Here is a 19,859-nt window from a genome sequence, read left to right as displayed (position 1 = left end):
TAGAATTGCATTACTTAAACATTTTAGTAATTTCCATTTGCTCATATGTTATATATCCAGTAGATGGATAACTTCCAAGTGGTCTTGATTACCAAATCCTTTTTGATTTCTCTTAAATAAACTTTTTCTTTATCCCTCTGTAACCAAAGGGGATCTTCCTGAAATGAATCATCACTCTCAGTATTATGTTGCAGGACACCCACAGGTGCAGGGTAGAAAATTGTCTCATAAAAATCATAGATAACCAACGTATAACATGGAATTATTATTCCTTTTTTAAAAATAGATCCAAATCAGGACATTCTTAACAGTATAGACATAAAATAAGAACTTTATTTTGTTGAGAGAGAAAGCAAACACAAAAAAAAAAATGAAAGACTTTATTTGGTTTCAGTCTACATCAAAAGGAAAATTAAATCTTTTAAAATGTTTCAAGATCAGTGAGGAATACCTCCAAGCAGTTGAGTCCACTGGCTGCAGCCCTCATCTGCCAAGGCACGATGCAAGTATCTTTGAAATAAGGACTTGAACCTCACCTCCTTCCTATTTAAGTCTAATTACAACCTGGTTTCTGGGCTTTTGCACTTGTTTTCCCTCTTTCCTATAGTTTCAGTTTTTCCTTTCCCCCCACCCTGAATTGGAAAAAAATTTCCCCCTAGATACATTGTAGGGAAATATTTCCTGAAAATTTTTGGTTTTAACAAATTAGCATTTTCCAAGAGAAAGGTTTTTCTCTGAAATTGCTTGCCAAAAGCTAATTAAAACTTGTGTTCCAAGTGATGAGTAGCCTTAAAAAAAACTGTTTTGTATAGAGTCACTTCGCTTCTTATGTACTTGCAAGTTTTAAACGTGAAACGACAATGTACAGTTAAGTGTTTTCCATTTTTAAGCATGCAGATTTGGTTGTTTTTTGCACAATAGCTAATTCTCCTGGGAAAGGAGAGCAGTTCCCATGTGCTTTGAAATGCTACAGCTATGCAACCGGGGCTGGAAGTGCTATTTTAAACAGTCATATCAGCAGAGCTTGCTGTAGGAGATAATATGTCACAAAAGGGAGTATGACATCTAGTTTCACCTAGAAGATAAACCTTGAGTAGATATGCAGGGAGAAACAAAACTGTCAGGTTGTCCTTGAAAAGAATGGCCTATATTAATGAAGAAATGTACTCCAGGGCATATGCTATTTGGGTTATTTAATTTCATCTTCAAACTTGTCTGATCTGCTGTGAAGAATATAGTAGAGAAACAGTAGTTGTGATAGTCTCATGCACGTCATGATCTCAGGGTGGGCATCTCATCACTTTATTTTCAGAAAGGTCACAACCTTAGAAATTCACGTCTGAAAAGCCCCAGCCCCAGACTGAGAAGTTTCCCCAGCACTATTAATATAAACACCCCACGTTCAAGCAGGGCTTGCAAAGCATCGTGCGTATCCCAACCAGCCCTTCTCTATAACACGAGAGCTAATTCACTCTTCCTTTCCCTGTCACACTCGAATACCCTTGCAGAACTGCACTCCGCTGACAGAATTACAAGATAATTATAGTCAGGTGTTTTGTTTTCACTTAAGTTAATCTACCACTTTTATTTTTCATTGTTGTTTTAATCAGGCAGGCAGCACTTCAGTTGTTGTCAGGTGGATTATTTTTCAGTCGTTCACTACATGGCTCTTCTTCATACTTGTTAGGGCGCTTCTGGCTTCCTGACAGACGTACAAAGAAAAATACTTATATGATCTAAAATGAAATATGTGTTTCTCTTTCAGGTCTAGATGTTGATGGAATATACAGAGTTAGCGGCAATCTGGCAACAATACAGAAGTTACGATTTGTTGTCAATCAGGGTAAGTGATTCCTCCACCCTGGTAATGTTTTGTTTAGTACTTAACTGTCTCAGATGACAGTATTTCAGAATCTGCTATACATTAGTGGCATAGAATGATGAGCCGTGCTTTGGAAAAGAGAGGAAAGGGAAGGTAGAAAGATATTGCACAGAGGGAAATGTCAGCCAGGAGAGAGGAAAAACAGCAGAGTAAGCAGAGGAAAAGAGTAGTTAAACAGGAGATGAGAAACAAACAAACAAAACCAAAAAAAAAAAAAAAAAAAGAAAAAAGGAGGGAATGGATACATGAAATAAGATGGCAAAAACCAAAGCATATGTAGAAATCAAAGAACCAAAGTGAGGGAAAAAAAAAAAAAGATTAAAAGGAAAAATAGCAGATTGGATGTTGAAAGTTAAACAAAGCCAAAAGCAGAACAGGGATCCAAAGGAAACCAGTGGAAGAGAAAAAGGTGCTGAAAAGAACTGAAAAGGAAATACTAAAAGTGGAGTACTGGCTCTATCAAAGTTAGTGGAAGAGTTACCTCTGATTTTGAAATTGCAAAGATTTGACCCCAGGAAATGAGAAGAGGGAAGGTGAATATTTTGGGCACTTGAGAGCCAGAATGAGAACCAACTTGTAAACATTTGCTGAACATATTTCCGCAGATTCCACATATAATGAACATATTTCCACAAATAAAAAAGAACATTTTTCACATATGTGGCCTAAATGAATCTATCATTGATCAATAGATACTGTTACAGGTGTGGAAGCCAATATTGGTAGCTAATTAAGGTACATGACAAATACATTTGCCTCTCTGAACAGTTTACTACTCTTGGCAAAAACTAAACATCCCCATATTTAATAGCTTAGCAAATATCACCTATGAAAGAGAATCTCCTGATAGTACTTAATGAGAAATAAAATGAAGCTTCTCAGAAATAGGGAAAAATCCCAAATCTTAAACTGAATTATAGCCTTTATATACTTTTGAATGAATCAAGTACGATTGTGAAGCTGCTGCAACATTTTCTCCTACTTTTCATTAACTCTTTTAAAAGTTACCTGGAACCTAGTACCAGGACTGCTAAATATTGTGTATTGTATGTGTTTTCTGGAGGTGATAGCTGTTGGAGAACAACTTCCTCAATTAGTTTTGTACTATACATAAACTAAGAGTTTTGACTCAAAAATTCTCATGAAACAGAGAGACATGAGAGACACAAAAACATTCCCACCTTGAAGCCTCCATTTACATCTCTAGGGAAAGTTTCAGGGGAACAATAGATGTTTGCCACCTGCTGAGCTGCTCCAGATCAGTCTTGTCTTCAGCTGAAACTGGAGGGTGAACGCTGGTTTATGAGGAATCAGTATTTATGCCAGTAAAATCGGTGAGACACAATAAATCATCAGCCTCACGGTTTTGACTCATTACTTGGGTTGTCTTAGATTTATAGTTGTTGGATATTTGTGTGTCGATAATGTAGTCTGCCTTGGCTTTCAAACGACCGTAAACTGTATTTTGTTTGGAGACAGAGAGGCAAAACCAGCATTTTCTATCCTTCTTCACCACCTAGGATCTTTGCTGAGGAAAAAATGTGCCATAAAAATAATGGTCATGTCTATCATGTCTCGTGGCATCCAAAGGTTAACGTACTTGAGGTTAGCATTACTGCTCAAGTTTTCCCCTAAAACAGATGGGCTGATACTGTAAAGCTAGAAAAAGTCTGGCTAGCTAGAAGTTTAAGCTGGCTTTTTGCAGCACAGAGGTACTAGGCACCTTTTTCTTCTGGTTTATACCACTGCGAAAAATGAATGTATAAAAGGAAACTTAATGGTGCATTAGAACAACTCTGACACTGGCTACTTAGGACATGTGCAAGAAATCTGCCGATTGAGTGACTAATGGAAAATGCAGGCAGGGAACAGCCCACAGAGGCACCACGTACCTGCAAAAAAACACCTTGGGGAGATGGTTTAAATAGGATTTACTTAACATGTGCTTGGGAGGACAACAGCAGTCTCCACCTGATGTCCACAAGGGCCTGTTGTCCCCTGTCGGTTAGATGCTGAAGACAGCAGATGTTTCAGACTGTTTCCTAAGTCACAAAAGTTACTTTGAAAACCAGTGTGTGCTCTCAAACTGCTTGTTTACCAGTCCTCTAAAGCTCTGCCGTGGGATGGTGTTTAATAACACACTTGCCACACATCACTTTTTCACTTGCTAATTATTGTGACCTCCTAGTTCCAATCTCTATACCTTCATTTTTCTGTAGTTATCAGTGAGAAAGCATTATTTATATATATGATTTTTCCCATAGAGTGTTTTTTTTTATTATAGTTAAACTTTAATTTAATTATAAATGCAAACAAATGTTCTGAAAAAGCCTATTGACATTGCAGAGATTGACTGTGCAATCAGTTCTTATACAGGCCAAATACTTAATGGGCTCTTTCTTCCTGCTTGCTTTGCCATTGTGTTACACCTACATTTATAGGATATAAATAATATGTATCGCATCGAAAATTAAAGATCATAGAAGAGACTCTAGGCTGGCTGCCATATCAAAGTATTTTTTATTAGAATAATGATTAATTAGAATATAGCAAAGCTTTATTTGGCTCCTTTTCCTATACTGTTAATGTCATTGCAGCATCAAAAGTTAAATGAGAGAACTGGTAGATATGAAAAGAAAAACTAACAGTTGACAACTTCATCATTAAAGAAGAAATAAGAAGAGTAAAAGTCTAAAAAGACCCTTTACATTCTAGATTTTTGGTGGTGAGGATGGGTTTACAATAAAAAACCATGCCTTGTATCTTTTTAAATTCTCTGAATATACTTTGTGTTTCCTTCTCATTTCTTGAGGCAGGCAGCTTCTGAACAGGGCTTTGACCTTGCCAACACGAGCATCAGCAGAACAAACTACCTTATTTACTTTATCCCTTTCACAGAGTTTTCTTTTTCTATAAAAGTCTATTGATATCACACCTTTTTTGCTTCTGTGCAACAGGATTATCTTTTATCTATGATTTATTTTCCCATTAAGAGCTGAAAAGATCAGTTGATCATAAGAGAACCAGGCTATAACATCTCTCAGCGCTTTCGAAACTCTAAGTCATCATTTTTCAAATCACTGAATCAAGGCAGTAGATGCTGTTTGGACCAAAGTGACATCAGGAAATTCGTACTTCTCTTAGTCTACACGCACTGAAAGAAATTTGGGTTTAGAAACTAAGCTTCCAATCATCCAATATTTCTGGCTGAGAACTTATAATAAGGGGTTCTATAATAGACAGAGACATTAGACAGAAACATCCATTCCTCTTATGCTTTCCATGTTTTTGCTTCAGCATAATAGTTGTAAACTTTAAAAAAAAAAATCATAAAAAATAAAAGAATTTTTGGCACTTGGCAATTCTTTAGGGATTTTATGAAAAATCCGAGTTTAAACAAGATCCAGTAAGCTCAAGCCTTTACAGATATTGGATATACTTTTAATTCACACCTGTAGGAAAAAGGATAAGGTCATCTAAATGGGTCTGTTGAGCCATGTAAAGTGTACTGGCAGTGCCAGCGTATGAGGATGCTATTGAGAAGATCAGTTGTTTTGGACAAAAGCCCGAGGATGGGGCTGACTTGGGTTCTGGACCCGTGGTCAGGGCTCGTCACCTGGAGCCCCAGGTGAGGCTAATCAGGACCATTAAGGCACCACTATATCAAAGTAAGGACAGATGAGAGATGCTTTTCAAAAGCAAGCTTCTGACCTGATCAAAAGTGCCAATAGTAAGGCCAAAAATGCCTGAGAAAGGAAAAAAACATCAAAAAAAGGAAACCTCTTCATCCATAAAGATGTTAGTATGTAAGTAAGAGTGTGAGTTTGTGGTGTGCTCTCTGCTTTGGCTGAACCCCTTGTGTTAATGCCCACTGTGATATTATGGGGTAAGACCTTCTTTGTGCCAAACCCTAGGGGTTCCCTGTCCTGTTTGCCTGTGCCTGTCCCAACAATCCTCATTGTTGTCCCAACAATCTATCATTGAGATAGAAGCTTATTTCTTTATGACTCCTGTGCTAATCTGCTGGGTAGCTGGAAAGGCATTCAATTTCTACAACTGTCAAACAAGCAATTTTCATGAGTACTAAATTAACTGAAAAAAATGGAGCTATAAAGGGTTCATAACACATTGCTGAAACACTAGGATTCTATCCTAATGCATATATGTTCAGGGAAACTAACCATAGAAATACAAATTTCAATACTTATTGGTTCATTCAGTAAGTGTTGGTTCATACATAATACAAGGGAGCTCCTAATTGTCTTTATATCCAATGCTTTGTTTGCAAAATGCTTGGTATTTGCTGTACAGATGACCTTTGCATCCCGTTATTTCATGTGGAATACCTTATGCGTTAGCTGCGAAACACCACGTACCATCCAAAGGTCAATTACTGTGTTTTTACAGCTTAGTTACTATACTTATGTACCAAAAAGGGGGCGGGGGGGGAAATATGATTTTTTTATAGAAGCTCAATATTGCAGAGGGATACATTTCTTATGGAACGTGGAAAAGGACAGCTAAAGATATCCGAATTGGTAACTACATTGGGGGGAAAAGGTGAATTTAATCTTACCCTGACATTACCTCCAGTTAACAAAAAAAACCACTTTGGCAAAAAGAATTAAAGTATTTCACTTGTTTCTTCTATAAGAATATACTGGAATATAATTCAGTTTAAGAAAAATTAAAAGTAAAATTTAAACCACAAATACGTGAACTGATTGTGAATATTTATTAACTAAATAATTTAATAATAAAGAAAATGCCTACTTGATTAATTGTTACAGAGTAAAAATTACAATAAAACTGTCTTGATCAGTGCTTTGCAGAAGCACCATTACTGTCTGTGCAGTTGTTTAACAAGGATTTAATTGGAAAGATAAGTGAATGCACATTTAAAAGTATTGTTAATTTGCTTTATAATCACCCCATCCTTCACAGTATTGACAGCACCAGGCACAAACCCTTTTCTCTCTTACAAGTATTATTTTCCATATGTGCACAATAAATTCTGAAGCAGTAATTGGAAATTTTATGGATTTCAACATACCTAGTGTTTTGAGTTTATAGGTGCCATATCCCCTCTCTAAAGGTAGCTTTTAGGTGGCATTTTGAGTAAAATCATTGCATTTTTGTTACCCATGGGCTGTTTTGGAGGTTGTGATGTGCTAGTTAGGGTTTTTGGTGGTTTTATTGTTTTTTTCTTTCCAAAGGAATATCTAATTCCTATTTACTTTTCCTTTCCATTTGAAATATCAACAAAATCCTCATTGCAACATTATTTTTGATTTAATAAACAACAGCCGTCAAAAACAGTAATCTTCAATATGTTTATATTCCATCTGTACTTATATTTATTGTTCTAAAATGGCTTGGATTAATCTAATTGACAAGTAAGAGCCCAGACCATATGAGCAGCTAAGGATGATACCTTTAACCAGCAGGATTCTTCAACTGCACTGACATGTTCTTTATCAATGAACTATGAGAAAAGAGGAACAAATCTTGGGATTTTTTTATTATTTTTTTTTTTAATATTACTGATTATATGAGCTTGCTGGGACCATATGTCTGAGCCTCGGCTACCAGGAACCAGAGTGGTTTCCCGGCTGGCTCTGCCTTGGCGAGCAGAACCCATGGAGATGACACAAGATCGAAGCTGCCTTTGAAATGGAGCTGCCAGGTTAATGCAAATGGACTGGGTGGTTTTGAAGCAAGCATTTAGGAGGAAACAAAAATGGGGGGGAGGAGGAAAAAAAAAGGAAACTGGGGGGGGGGGGAGGGCAGGGGGAGGCGGGAAGAAAAAAAGAAAAAAAAAGGAAAGAAAAAGAAAGAAAGAGAAGCAGATCCTTTTCAAAGTTTTATTTCTTTAAAATAAGAAAAAAAGGAAAAAAAAAAACAAACAAACAGACCAACAAAACTTCCCATTCAAAAATACCCAAGCCTTTCCATTGATCCAATATATCCATTTCAAAGGCTCAGAGGGCAGAGGAGAGCAGGTTCTCTGTCAGCTGCCAACTTCCAGAGAGCAGCTACAAATATGAAGGTCTAATAGGACCTTCGCGGGCTTTATTTAAAATTGCAGCAAGGATCATTGGAAAAAGAGGGGAAAAAAGAAAAAGAGGGACTGGTTCTCTTTTGCAGTCACTTTTCTTTTTGTTTGCCAGTCTTTAATTTCTTGTGCATATGCATTAGTGAGATTTCCAGTTGTATCCCACCATCTCCTTAATTTTTCGAGTTTTAAGAGGTCATTGATTGCATTTTCCAGGCATATAGGAGTATATTTAGAGACACATTGGGGTCTAACCTTACAGCCACCCTCCAGCCTTGGTGACGTTCTCCTGTGATCAAGCATGGCCCAGACAGTGAAACCTTCCTCACTTTTGCCAGCAGTTACTCGTGTAGCCAGTTTCTCTGAGAAACCAGTAAGAGTGGTCCAAAGTTCATGTTGGAAATATCAGGCTCAAACTGGGTTACTTGCTAACTGAGAACCAAAATGTCTTGAAAGCCTTGAGTCAAAAATAGTTTTTTCTTTCTTTTTCACACTTCCCAGGCAAGCACAGAAAATAAAATGGACTGAAGCAATTTTCAGAAATAATTATAAAACAGCTTGTTTCTGGGTTAAGACCTGCATATGCCAAGCTGTAGCCAAGAATTTCTTTTTTTTTTTTTAATTTAATTTTTTTCCAAGCTTTAAAACTCTGACAACAAAATACTTTAATTGAGCCCACGGTAGTTGGTGAATCGATTAATATGTGCATGTTACTGATGTGAGTTCTTCCCTTTCCTCTCTCTGAATATCTATTTTAAGATACAGAACATTTTTTTTTTGTACTCAAAAGAAGGTGTGGTTTCCACATCTTACCCTTCTCTTTCCAGTGGGGATGGGAGGGAAGTGTAATACTCCAAAGAGTGATTTGTAAATATAAGTCAGGTGATGAGACCTGATGGAAATTCTAATTTTTGCAAAGAATAATTTGAATTATTTTCTAAATAAGGTGCATCGTATACCCAAAAAAAAAGTGACAATAGAGCTAGAATATTAGTGTTTTTCCAATATAACTTATTTTGTTCTCAGTGTGAAAGGAAAAAAAAAAAAAAAAAAAGAAGAAAATATAATCAGAATTAGAAGTCTTAGTTGCCAAATCTGTACCTCCAGACACTGTACAATTTCTCTTACCAATGGTCTTGTCATGTTTTTCTTTTCACCAGTGTGTTGAATAAGTCAGTAGATTGGGGCAGAAGAGGCAGTAAACTGGGTTAGTGTGGTCAGCCACAAACATACCATGGATTTTATGGCATGTATTGTATGATCAAGCATTTAAGACACGCCTTTTATTTCTTTTCTAACCACAGCACTCTTTGCGTTACAATAGCTTTTTGCTTAGTAACACTTCAAGAAGTTGAAGAGCTTCTTGATAACCCCTCAAGGAGTGTTATTTAGGCGCTTGCTTTAGCAAGGGATTGCCTTTTTTTTTTTTTTTTTTTTTTTGGGGATGCTCATCGTTGTCATGGATGACTTTTTGTTTGGGTTTGTTGTTCTGATAATAATGTTACAGGAAATACCATTCCACAGAGCTCCGAAATAACAAGGAAAGGAAATAATTTATTGAGTCATTTGTTAAAAGTATTAACAGGAAAACTTTCTAACTACGATTTTTAGGATGATGGAATAATCTCCAGAAGTGGGAGGTTGCCAGGCTTATTTATAGAGAAACTGAGCCAAGTGTCAAAGGTATTTTGCATGGGATGATCTTGTGCTGCAAGGAGATGGATACTCTGGACAGCTAAGCTGCATAGTTCCTACTTAAAGCTGGTCGTGCTCAATGTCTGACAAGATCGTGGTGTGGACTAATATTTGGGGTGTTTTTCACCCCGTGGTCAATATCTGTAATTCTGTGGTTTGTGTGTAATACTAGCTGACAAATAGGAACTTGCAATAGGGTCTGCAACAAAAAGGGTGATGTTATGTGTGTATGTGCGTTACATAATGTTATGCAGGGTGGCAAGGGATGAGAAGTTACCACACCACGGAATTAGGTTTTATCATGGTATTTGTGGTCTTCTGTATACTGAAAAGTGGGAAAACCATAAATGCTATGGTAGACGCAACTGTTGTGAGTAGTGAGCGATTTTGGTTGGGGGAGACTTTGGTAACGTATTTAACTGTTGAACTTCAGCTGTTATTTTAGTGGGAGGTAAGAGTGCTGGGGACCAAACTGGGACATCATTGCGGACCAAACTGGAAAACTTTCAAACAAAAACATCTTGGAGGAAATTAAAAAAAAAAAAAAAGGGGGGGGGGGCAAAAAATGTTAAGTACATCCTCTGTGATCATTGGAAACTTTTCGTTATATGAGGAAATCTATGTTCTTTTATTGACTGTCTTATTTGTTGATACAGTCTTTCTTAGAAACATATTCCTGCTAAAAATAAATTGATTTTCTTAAGAAATTTTCAAGTCACTCATCCCATCATTTTTTATGGATCTAGAATTGAATATTCTTGGCTCTTTGGTTTCTCTCTTTCTTTTCTCTCTCTTTTTTTTTTTTTAAGTATTATTGCGAAATTCAGTGGAATTTTTTGCATGAGCAAACTATCCTGGTCCTGCAAATTGTCCTCCCTTAATACATTCTTTGGACATTTTGAGCTTGATTCAGTTACCTAATAATTGTCATGAAGTGCCACTTGAGAGGATGCTGAGTATCAGACTGACTCTCACAAGGCTGGTGGGTCTAGCAGAGCATATGCCCTTGTAGAGTAGAGTTATGCCCTTGGAGACTTGGTGCTAGAAGCCAGGTGAGATGTCTTAGAGCATTTAAGAAGCATTAGATGCCTATATATAGGCAAATGAATATTTTTTTCTTGACTACACCATTGTCTTTTCCCTTTCAAAAAAAAAATCCTATCATATATATGTGTATAATAAATATTGTGTATATATTTAGTGGGGAAAAACACGATTTTTTTTAAAAAGGAGCTTTAAGAAATCCTGATATAGAAAAGTGTTGGATCCCACTGTCCTGAGCAAATACATACAACATACAAAAGATAAAGAAAGAGAGATTCCTTCTTTCTTCTCTTGCAAGTCTTAATTTGCGTTTTTCATTTCTTATTGTAGGGATTATTAAACATATTAATTTAAACACTTAGAGAGGTAGTCACACTGTATTTTAATTTCAAAGTTATGCATGGTACCAGAGTCTTAAAAGTGAGAATGTAGCGTAGCTCTCACTTGATTTTTCAGCGCTCATCTGAATGTTAACACTATTCAGTCTGTAGCCTGTGTGTTGTCAGTAAAAGTAACGGGGATTGTTCAGATCTCTTGAGATCAAAGGTCCTGTTTCTCAACTCTTCTGTAATAATCTGAGCCTAATCAAAACCCTTCATGTGGACAAACACCTCGGGGTGAGTTGTGAGAATGACGCCTTTTGAAATCAACCTATGAATCCATGGTTCTAATTTCAGCACATTGTCTCTTCTTCATATAATTACTATTATTATTTATATGACATAACTATGGTAAAATTTTGAAATAATCAGGATGTGGAGAACTGAATATAATGGAAAAATTATTTTATAACATTTTTCCCCTCCTACTTCTCAAGCAATGTCCAAGATGCAGCCAGATCTGCTTGTTTATAATCCTTTTCTGTCTCCCTGTTGCACACTCTTTTTTCCCTATTACCAGCTGACATAATGTGGGAGACTTGGCTTATCCATGAGTTACAACCTGGGCTGACTTTGGGACATATATGGGCAGGAGATATTTTAGGGTGACAGTAGCCTGATTATGCCAAAATCCTGGTATAAACCTCAGCGGACTCTAAGCAAGGCTTTCCTCACCTCTCACGAGCTGAGTAAAGATCATAATAACAGGCATTTTTAACCTGAAACCAGGTTTTAAATGATGTTACCAAACGTTGGCCACAATTGAGTTCATCACACTTTTAAATCCCATGAGCTGTAAAGACTGCACTGGGTAGACCGTAGAAGGTGAAAAAAACTCTCTTGAAAGACAAAAAGGTAGAGTGCTATTGTTGGATTTTTACTTATTGTAGTATACCAAAGAGAGATATTTTTTTTTTATTATTTTTTTTTACCTCACATAATCAGATAATTAAAAACCAAACAAACAGGGATTTCAAAACATATTTCCATCAACGAACTTTATATGCTTATGATACAGAAAGTTGAGAACAACTTAAGTAGATAGGAGCAGTGAAGAGAAGATGGATGTGAGGAGGAGGAGATTACTTGCTCTTGGTGGAACTTTTCTTTAGTTGCTGTCGGACACTGTTCTAGAGAAAGAACCTCAATGCAAAAAGAAAAGGAAAATACAGGAGAAAAATGGTTAGAAGATGATACCACTTTGGTGCTAAAGCTATTTCTTACTGTAAGAAAAGTTAGCTGCTTGCTAAGTGTTTTGTTTAAGGATATTATGGACATCAGCTGAGGAGACAGCATAACTAGTTTCAAAATACGTAGTAGTCAGCGCTCAAAAAAAACGTACTCTATAACATCTGAATAACTTCAGGAAAAGCTGCATGTTACCTGACTTGAGATCTGTATGGGTGGGACAAGAGGGAATTGGTCCTGTCTAGAAAAAAGGTTCAATTGAGCAGGCAAACTAGAGATGTGAGACTACATGAGGACATCTGAGCTAAAGAGTGATGTCAAAAAGACACCCCAAACAGCTGAAAGGGCTTGTGGGATCATCGATTGTCCTGCAGAATCTGGGGAAAGAAACTTACTTTTGTTTTTTCCATGTTTAATGCTTTGCACAAATGAAGACGCTAAAGCAACTTAGAGATACGTATTTTTGAATCGGAGCCACATGATAAAGCATTCAAACATAATGCAAATAATTGCAAACTGATGTATCCAGCAGTTTTTAAAAAAAATGAATAAATAATTTAGCTTTACACATGGGCAATCCTTGCTAAAAATTGCAAATCAGAACTCTTCTGTTTGAATGTATTTTATTTTGTTAATGGATTCACTAATATGAAAGGCATCTAATTGTATAATGTATTATTAGTCATTTTCTTTGGCATCCTATTAACTTTAAATAATTCTAATATTTAACATTTTATAACATGCACAACAAAGTTCTTCTATCTCCAGCAGAAGAAAAAAACATGCATTAATAATAAATTTTTCATAACTCTTTCTACTGTGTATGTTGTGATACATATTTGAGCAGAAACATTGAAAAGTGAAGCGTAAAATAACAAAGCATGTTAGATGGCATTTTAAAAATATACATTGTAATATACTGTGGTGCTGTAAATACAAGAACTAGAATATAATTCAGTACAAATAACTTGTTTCAAAATTGAGTCACATATAAAGTGTGAGAAGATATAACTAAGTGCATCTACTAAATGTCTTTTCTTCAATGATAGCTGGAGTGTATCAAATGGTGATTAATGCCTCCTAATGGAAGTGGTCTCCACCACAAGTTGTGAGCGCTGTGGTTGTGGCTGAGTGTAATAACCACACACAGAAACACTGATAATCTCTAGCAAATCCCCAAGTTTTCCTGGGCTAGAAATAAGAAGACAGGTCACATTAGAAATTTTCTGCTTATGGCGTTTTTCCTTTTGTTTTAGTAGGTCAGATCTTGTTCCCGTGCGTTGTGGAAATATTATGGGAATGAGCAATGTCTAAGCTGCTTAACAAATGCACACTTTCCCCACACCAATCTGTTTTCTGGGGACAGCCAGGCTAGTGCTATACAGCATCCTCTCGGTTGGGTGCTATTAATGTTAATAAAATGCACTTAGCACTTAACATCTCGAGATCTCAAAAGAGCTTGCAAAGCAGCATCATTATCTTTACATTATGGGTACGGAAAATGAAGGATAGGGAGAGTAAAAGATTTGCCCAAGTTTCCATGGTAAATCAGTGACAGAGCCAGGAGCAGAGCCAAAATCTGTTGATTTATAGTCAGCCTCCTATGTAGTGCGCTGTGCCATTTCACCAAACTCCATTTGCCAAGTCCCTACTGTGTACAGAGACTGCAGATAAGGCTGCAGTCACCCTCTGAAACGTGGATTTGGGGCTCAGAATAATGTGAAGCCAAATTAGATCTTCAAATACAGGTCTCCCCTGTGATGTATCTCCAAGCGCAGGGCCACCTGTGCGATGGACGGTGGTGCAAAGATCCATGAATAAGTCGCTTTAAATTCCTCTGTGCTGGGGTTACTGAGTAAAGGGACCTAGTCCTTGAGAAGCTGCAAGTACGTTTTACATGTGAATGAGGTCCTGGTTTTCATTCCCGTGGTCCTAGGGATGCATCGCCACGCACTGTGTTTTGCATGACTAAGGCTCATGGAGCTACGTGCTTGCACTGAGCATTTTGTAGTCGCTTTTGAAAATGACTACATCAAGATAATATATGAGCAGATATGTATGTTGGAGGGCTTGTGCTAACATCTCTGCGAGATACCAAAATATTACTAGCTATATTTGGTAAGTAGGAAAATGAGGAGCTGAGTAACATGCCGAAGGAAGTTTGTGATGATTCAGGAATACAAACCAAATCTCCTTGTTTCAAATCCTTTGCCCTAGCCCCAGGGTCATCCTCTTCTCGGCTGCCTTAGGGAGGCACAATACGGACCAAAAACTACAAAGAACCGGCTGTCTTCCTGCCACCGTGGATCACGGGAACAAGCAGGCAGCCAAGGGGTGGTTTTGGTCAATGTGCTCACCTACACGGGCTGAGCATCCTTCCTTACAGGAGTGAAATACCTTCAGATTCCTCCTCGCAGTTTTATGCCTCTGTTTATAGTAATTGTATCAGTCATAATGATAATGCGGGTGATTAATTTCTTCAGTGTGTTTGCACGTATGTGCCTGTGTTTCAAGAGATTGCCCTTGAAGAGCAAAAGTATGTAGTAAACAGGTCAACAAGGAATTTTTTATGTTAGACTAAGGGAAAAATGTAATGTCTCCCAGCCTTCTGATTGCCTTTCTGGGATTCCTGCAGGGCCATGTCTTACCTGTTGAGAAGCTCTGACTGAGCTGGAGTCCTCTAGTTTTCAGATTAAACATACTCCAAGGCACTGAGTTGCCTACAAGGGGGTATTTCCCCTCTGCTGAGCCTCCACGCAAGCATGCACTGAACAGTCTTCTGCATAGTACAGACAGCATCTCTCCTTAGCATTCGTTCTTCCTGCTGGTTAACCAGTTTTATCCACCCCTGCTCCCATTTTGGCCCAGTCTGAACTTACAGAAGTGTTTCCTGCAGTGCATCTACTCCAGTTCCCTGCAAAGGCGCTGCAGTTCAGGCATCTGCTGACTTTCTTCCCACTATTGGGACTAAGTGGCTGGGGTTCTGCCAGCAGAAGATAGGGCTACATAATGCTGTGACTTAATATAAATACACATCGACGGCTGTTTGTTCTCTAACAGACTTTCTGGCTGCAGTCTGGGTGAATAGGTGTGTGTGTCTCAATTCAGTTTGGCTCTTCACAGCTCCACAAATGTGTGTGTGTGTGTGCATATCTGCATACAGCTTGCTGGAGTTTTTTTCCCACTCTGTGTCTAAATAGGCCTTAAAAATCTGAGCTATTCTTCCTCTCTCACCCTGGTAAGTGATATCAGAGAGCTTTGAAAGACTCTAGGTCTGCAGTGGAACTCGTACTGCTATGCAATTTTGTGTACCTCTGCTGTTGAAAATGAAGAATTTAGGTTGGGCTTTCTATCAAAAAAGTTAATATAAGGTGGACAACTTTATTATACATCCCTATGCATTTAAAAGTCCCAGTTGGAAGAGAAAGCAAGATAGCAAGAAACACAAACGTGTGTTGGATTATTTCTTGTTAAGCAAATGTAGTACTGTGAAAGATTGACAGCACGGGAAACTGGAGTCCTCCATTTATCCACACTTCATTTCTATCCATTTATCCACACTTCATTTCTAATATCTGGCTTCAACAGCAGATTGTAACCATAGAAAGGCTATAGACTCTGGGTGAAATGGCACTCCCTTTTGGATCCAGTTTTATAAAAGAAAACAATTATTCACAGAATGCACGTCTTTATTCTTTATTGCACATTTCAAAGTCTCCATGAATACTCATTTGCATGTGACAGCTAATGCTGCATCTTGTATTGGCCAGTAAGAGGCATGATTGCACTAAATTGGAAGCAGCAGGCACAGGTTTTCTTTTAAGAATGGGGGTGGGGGTAGCCATCCACTCGTACTGTTCTCAAGTCTTCAGTCAATACGATTTTAGAACAGTTGCAAGTCTAGTTACTGGGATAATAAATCCCAAATTAACTGAATATGCAGATTTTGCTTCCATTAGGTTACACTCTTTAAATTGACATACCCTTCACTTTATCTTTTGTTAACAACCCCAACTTTTAAAGCAATCGAGAAGTGGAGAACTGAAAATACTAAACTTGTACTTCAGGAGTGAAAAATGAGGACAGTAACATTCCCCAAACTGGTATTATTATTTCTTTTTCCCCACATTCTTTTTTTATAAACCTAAATAAATGCATTCGCTCACCCTGCATAATTTTTCCAAATGATCTTGTTATCTGAATGACACACAGGATAGCAGAATCCCAGCAATGCAGAAAGGCTGCTGCCGGCGATGCTTACAATAAAAACCTATGTACACAGCAGCAACAGAAAATATTTAGTTGGTAACACATTCCTATTACCTTTTGAAAAGCATGCAGTTTCGACTCGGAAGCACTGGAAGATATCGAGATAAATACTTCTATGGTTTCTATGTAATCCCTTTGAAAATTATCTGGAATATAATAGGGACAAAAGCAGCTTCTTGAAAACTACCCGAAACTCACTCTTTTCTTAAATGTAATCTCCCAGCAAAATAAGAGAGTGTACGAACTCGCTGTTTATAAATGGAGATTAAGAAAAACACCTTGAAAAGGTTTACTATAGAAAACAGCGGATCATGATCCTTCATTTCCAAAAAAAGTTAAAATTGAAAGTTGCTTTTTTTTTTCCCTCCTGTTTCCCGACAGCTACAAAGCTTTCATACCTTACGTTAGAAAGCTCTAAAATGCCATCTGAATTGTAGCTAAAACATCAGAAAGTTTTTCATGCATGCAATTTAACAACGAGATTACCTGCAGTACATTTTTCCCAGCAAGAAAACTATGTAAAACCATTGCATTCCAGTAACAGACAGGACTTACTTTATAAGATGGATTTCAAAAGATCTGGAGGCTTCTGTTCCTTATAAAACTATGCCAAAGACTATTTAAGTGGCCAGTAATATAAACATTATGCTACTAACACTGAACAGTTTATCACATAAATATAATTGTCTTCTTTTAGAAGAATAATAAAAGCCAAATCCATATGTTACACATTATTTAAAATTGTTTTCTGCAAGATGTATTAATCCCAGCGAAGAAGCAATTCTTCCACTATAGGAGTATAACAGCAGTTTTATTTTATTACATTGTCATTGTTTAATTTGTTTGTTCCCGGTAGTAGTTTCACAGATTTTTATGAACTGTTACTTTTATGGAAAGTCAAGTTACAAATGATGGACGCTGCTTGCTTTCAGGAAAAGAAAGGTCATGAAGGTAGATAATGTATTTATTTATTTACTTACTGTACTCAACTTTAAAAAAAATCCCTCAATTCTTAGCAGAAGCTAAAATAACTTGTGGTTTTCAGACCCAGGAGGCACATATTTTGATATTGCTCCTCAGCAACACTGCTAGCTCTGCAGTCTATTCAAATTTGGGAGTAGAATTTAAAGCTCGGATAAACAACGTTTGGTAGCAATGGCTGCGCGGAGCTTACAGTTTATCTTTACAGAAATGTGATCTTGTAGCTAAATGTCATTTTGTGTATTTGTTTTTATGAATTTGAGCTGAATGCTAGAGCAATAACTTATTTGCTAAAAAACTCACAGTTCCACTTTGGACTAAGTTATTTTCCATCGATTAAAAAACAACTATTTTTTTTTTCCTAGGTAATGTAAGGCTTAATTTTGAATTATTCTGCTCTAGAATTTAAAATTATTAACTGTCATGTGTGAACCTGAACTCTAGATTACTCATAATACAACTTAATGACAAGATGATACTTTAAATAACTTGGAGACAAAAAGCAGCTCTAAAAAAATTGACCGTTTAAATGTAACACGGAAAAAGGGCTTAAGCTGCTGAAATATTTTGGGCATGTTCACATCTGTAAATGAGGCTGAAATATCTGGCCTATTTAAACATCAACAAACCTAAAAATATTTTCATTTAAAAAAATAATTATAGCAGCCCCACCAATAAGACAGTCTTTGTAAGGCACCTAAAAAGTAAATGTAAGAGAAGGTACATAATGCCAAGTATATGAAGTATTTAAATTATAATACAAATCAAAATCAAAGTATAAGAAAAATTTTTAAAAAATGTTAATATTCCTTTTTGTTTCATAGTTAACTCATTGTTATCAAATATGCAAAATACAAGAGAGGCTTTCTGAAATCAGATACGTGACGATTGGTTGTAAGAGCTGAAAGAAATTTCTGTGTGCTAGAAAATGCACGTTGTCTGCCTCCTTTTAGCCAGAGTCTTCATCAGCTGGAATACCACCAAGTTTCTCATTTGCTGTCCATATCCCAACAGGAAGTACATTGCCATTGCTTATTGGAATCATGATCAGATCCTACAAACAGTTATTTTCTGAATTTTTTTTTTTTTTTTTTAAATGGATTGTGGTTTGAACATTGCTTTGACTGAAGTTAGTCACCAGCAAAGCTCAATCTCATGTTGGCTCTTTGCTATATTGCTTCTGATCTGTCCAGTTTTGATTAAGATATCTTTTACATAAGGAAAACAAACCATCAAATCACAGTTTTTTCTTTTTCTTTTTTTTCCCCTTTTAATCCTGGTGTACACTCTTCAAGCTGGATAATATGATATGCATTAATACATATACATTTGTATAGACAAACAAGCCTGTGTTTAAATAGATGCTAACTCTGTATATCTGGGGCTTAACGTTGTCTCTCTCCGTGGATTCCTGTGTCAGTTCATCTCTTTGTGCCTCTGTTTCTCACTGCACCTTTTGTCTGCCTTAATTGCTCAGATTGTAAACTTTTTCTCACTCTCACTATGTGCTTTTATAATGCCTGACACAATGGGGCATGGATCTTATTAGGTCTTGTCACTATTGTGGTTATAATAATCCAGATGGTGATACTACCAGTATTATTATTAATAGTAATAATAATAATAATATTAAACTACCACCATCAATAAAAACAATAATAATTTTCATTATGCTATTTTTCCTAAGAAGAGTGTTCATAGCCCTGGCTGTGAAGCTGCCTTATTCCAAACTCTGCAGAAAGTCAGTAAAAGTTTTAATTAATGAAGTTTTAAGGACAAATTTATTTATTTAGATTTTGATATAAAAAAAAAAAAAATCACGTGTTGCAGTTTTAGAACTAACAAGATGAGTTTCAACATGGCCATGAAAAATCTAACTCGTTTTTTCACATTATCATATATATTGGCATAGACATATATGTGTGAGGTTTCTTGTTTGTTTTGGTTTTTTTACTGTCAAGGAAATTACAGCAACACATTTTTATTTCCTTTGTCTGTGTGACAGAGTGGGATACACTCAGGTCAAATGTTGAACTCCTTTTTTTTTTTTTTTTTTTTATAAATACATTTTAGATTAGGGCATACTTTTTGCATATGTAAGCAAGATTATTAGGAGGGACTCCAGTCGCTCTTCAGCCTGAGCATAGTCGTTGGCACTTCGTTAAAGAATATTTGGGATATTTTTAACCTAGATCAGTTCAGTGACCCAGTTTATAACGCAACCTCGGTTGTGTAGGTGCAGTTCAGGGGACAATGAAGCGCCACCCGGCAAGTCAAGACGAGTGGGTAGGGCTGGGCAAGAGCGTTTTTAACAGGCATTTAGCACTGAAGGCAGCTCTTGTGGATCCCTGGGCTGAAACCATCG

At 36.9% G+C, this 19,859-nt stretch overlaps 1 protein-coding gene across 1 annotated transcript in view; it reads left to right on the top strand.

Moving 5' to 3' along the window:
- Nucleotides 1-19,859, top strand: part of ARHGAP15 (Rho GTPase activating protein 15) — a 333,370-nt gene that overhangs the window by 222,491 nt on the left and 91,020 nt on the right. The window contains exon 11 of the mRNA XM_074145377.1: nucleotides 1,766-1,843. Coding sequence (XP_074001478.1) covers nucleotides 1,766-1,843 — 78 coding nt within the window. The remainder of the gene's footprint in view (nucleotides 1-1,765; nucleotides 1,844-19,859) is intronic.

Source organism: Numenius arquata, chromosome 3, assembly GCF_964106895.1.
Source record: "Numenius arquata chromosome 3, bNumArq3.hap1.1, whole genome shotgun sequence".
Classification (NCBI taxonomy): Eukaryota; Metazoa; Chordata; class Aves; order Charadriiformes; family Scolopacidae; genus Numenius; species Numenius arquata.
This window is presented reverse-complemented; position numbering and strand designations above follow the sequence as displayed.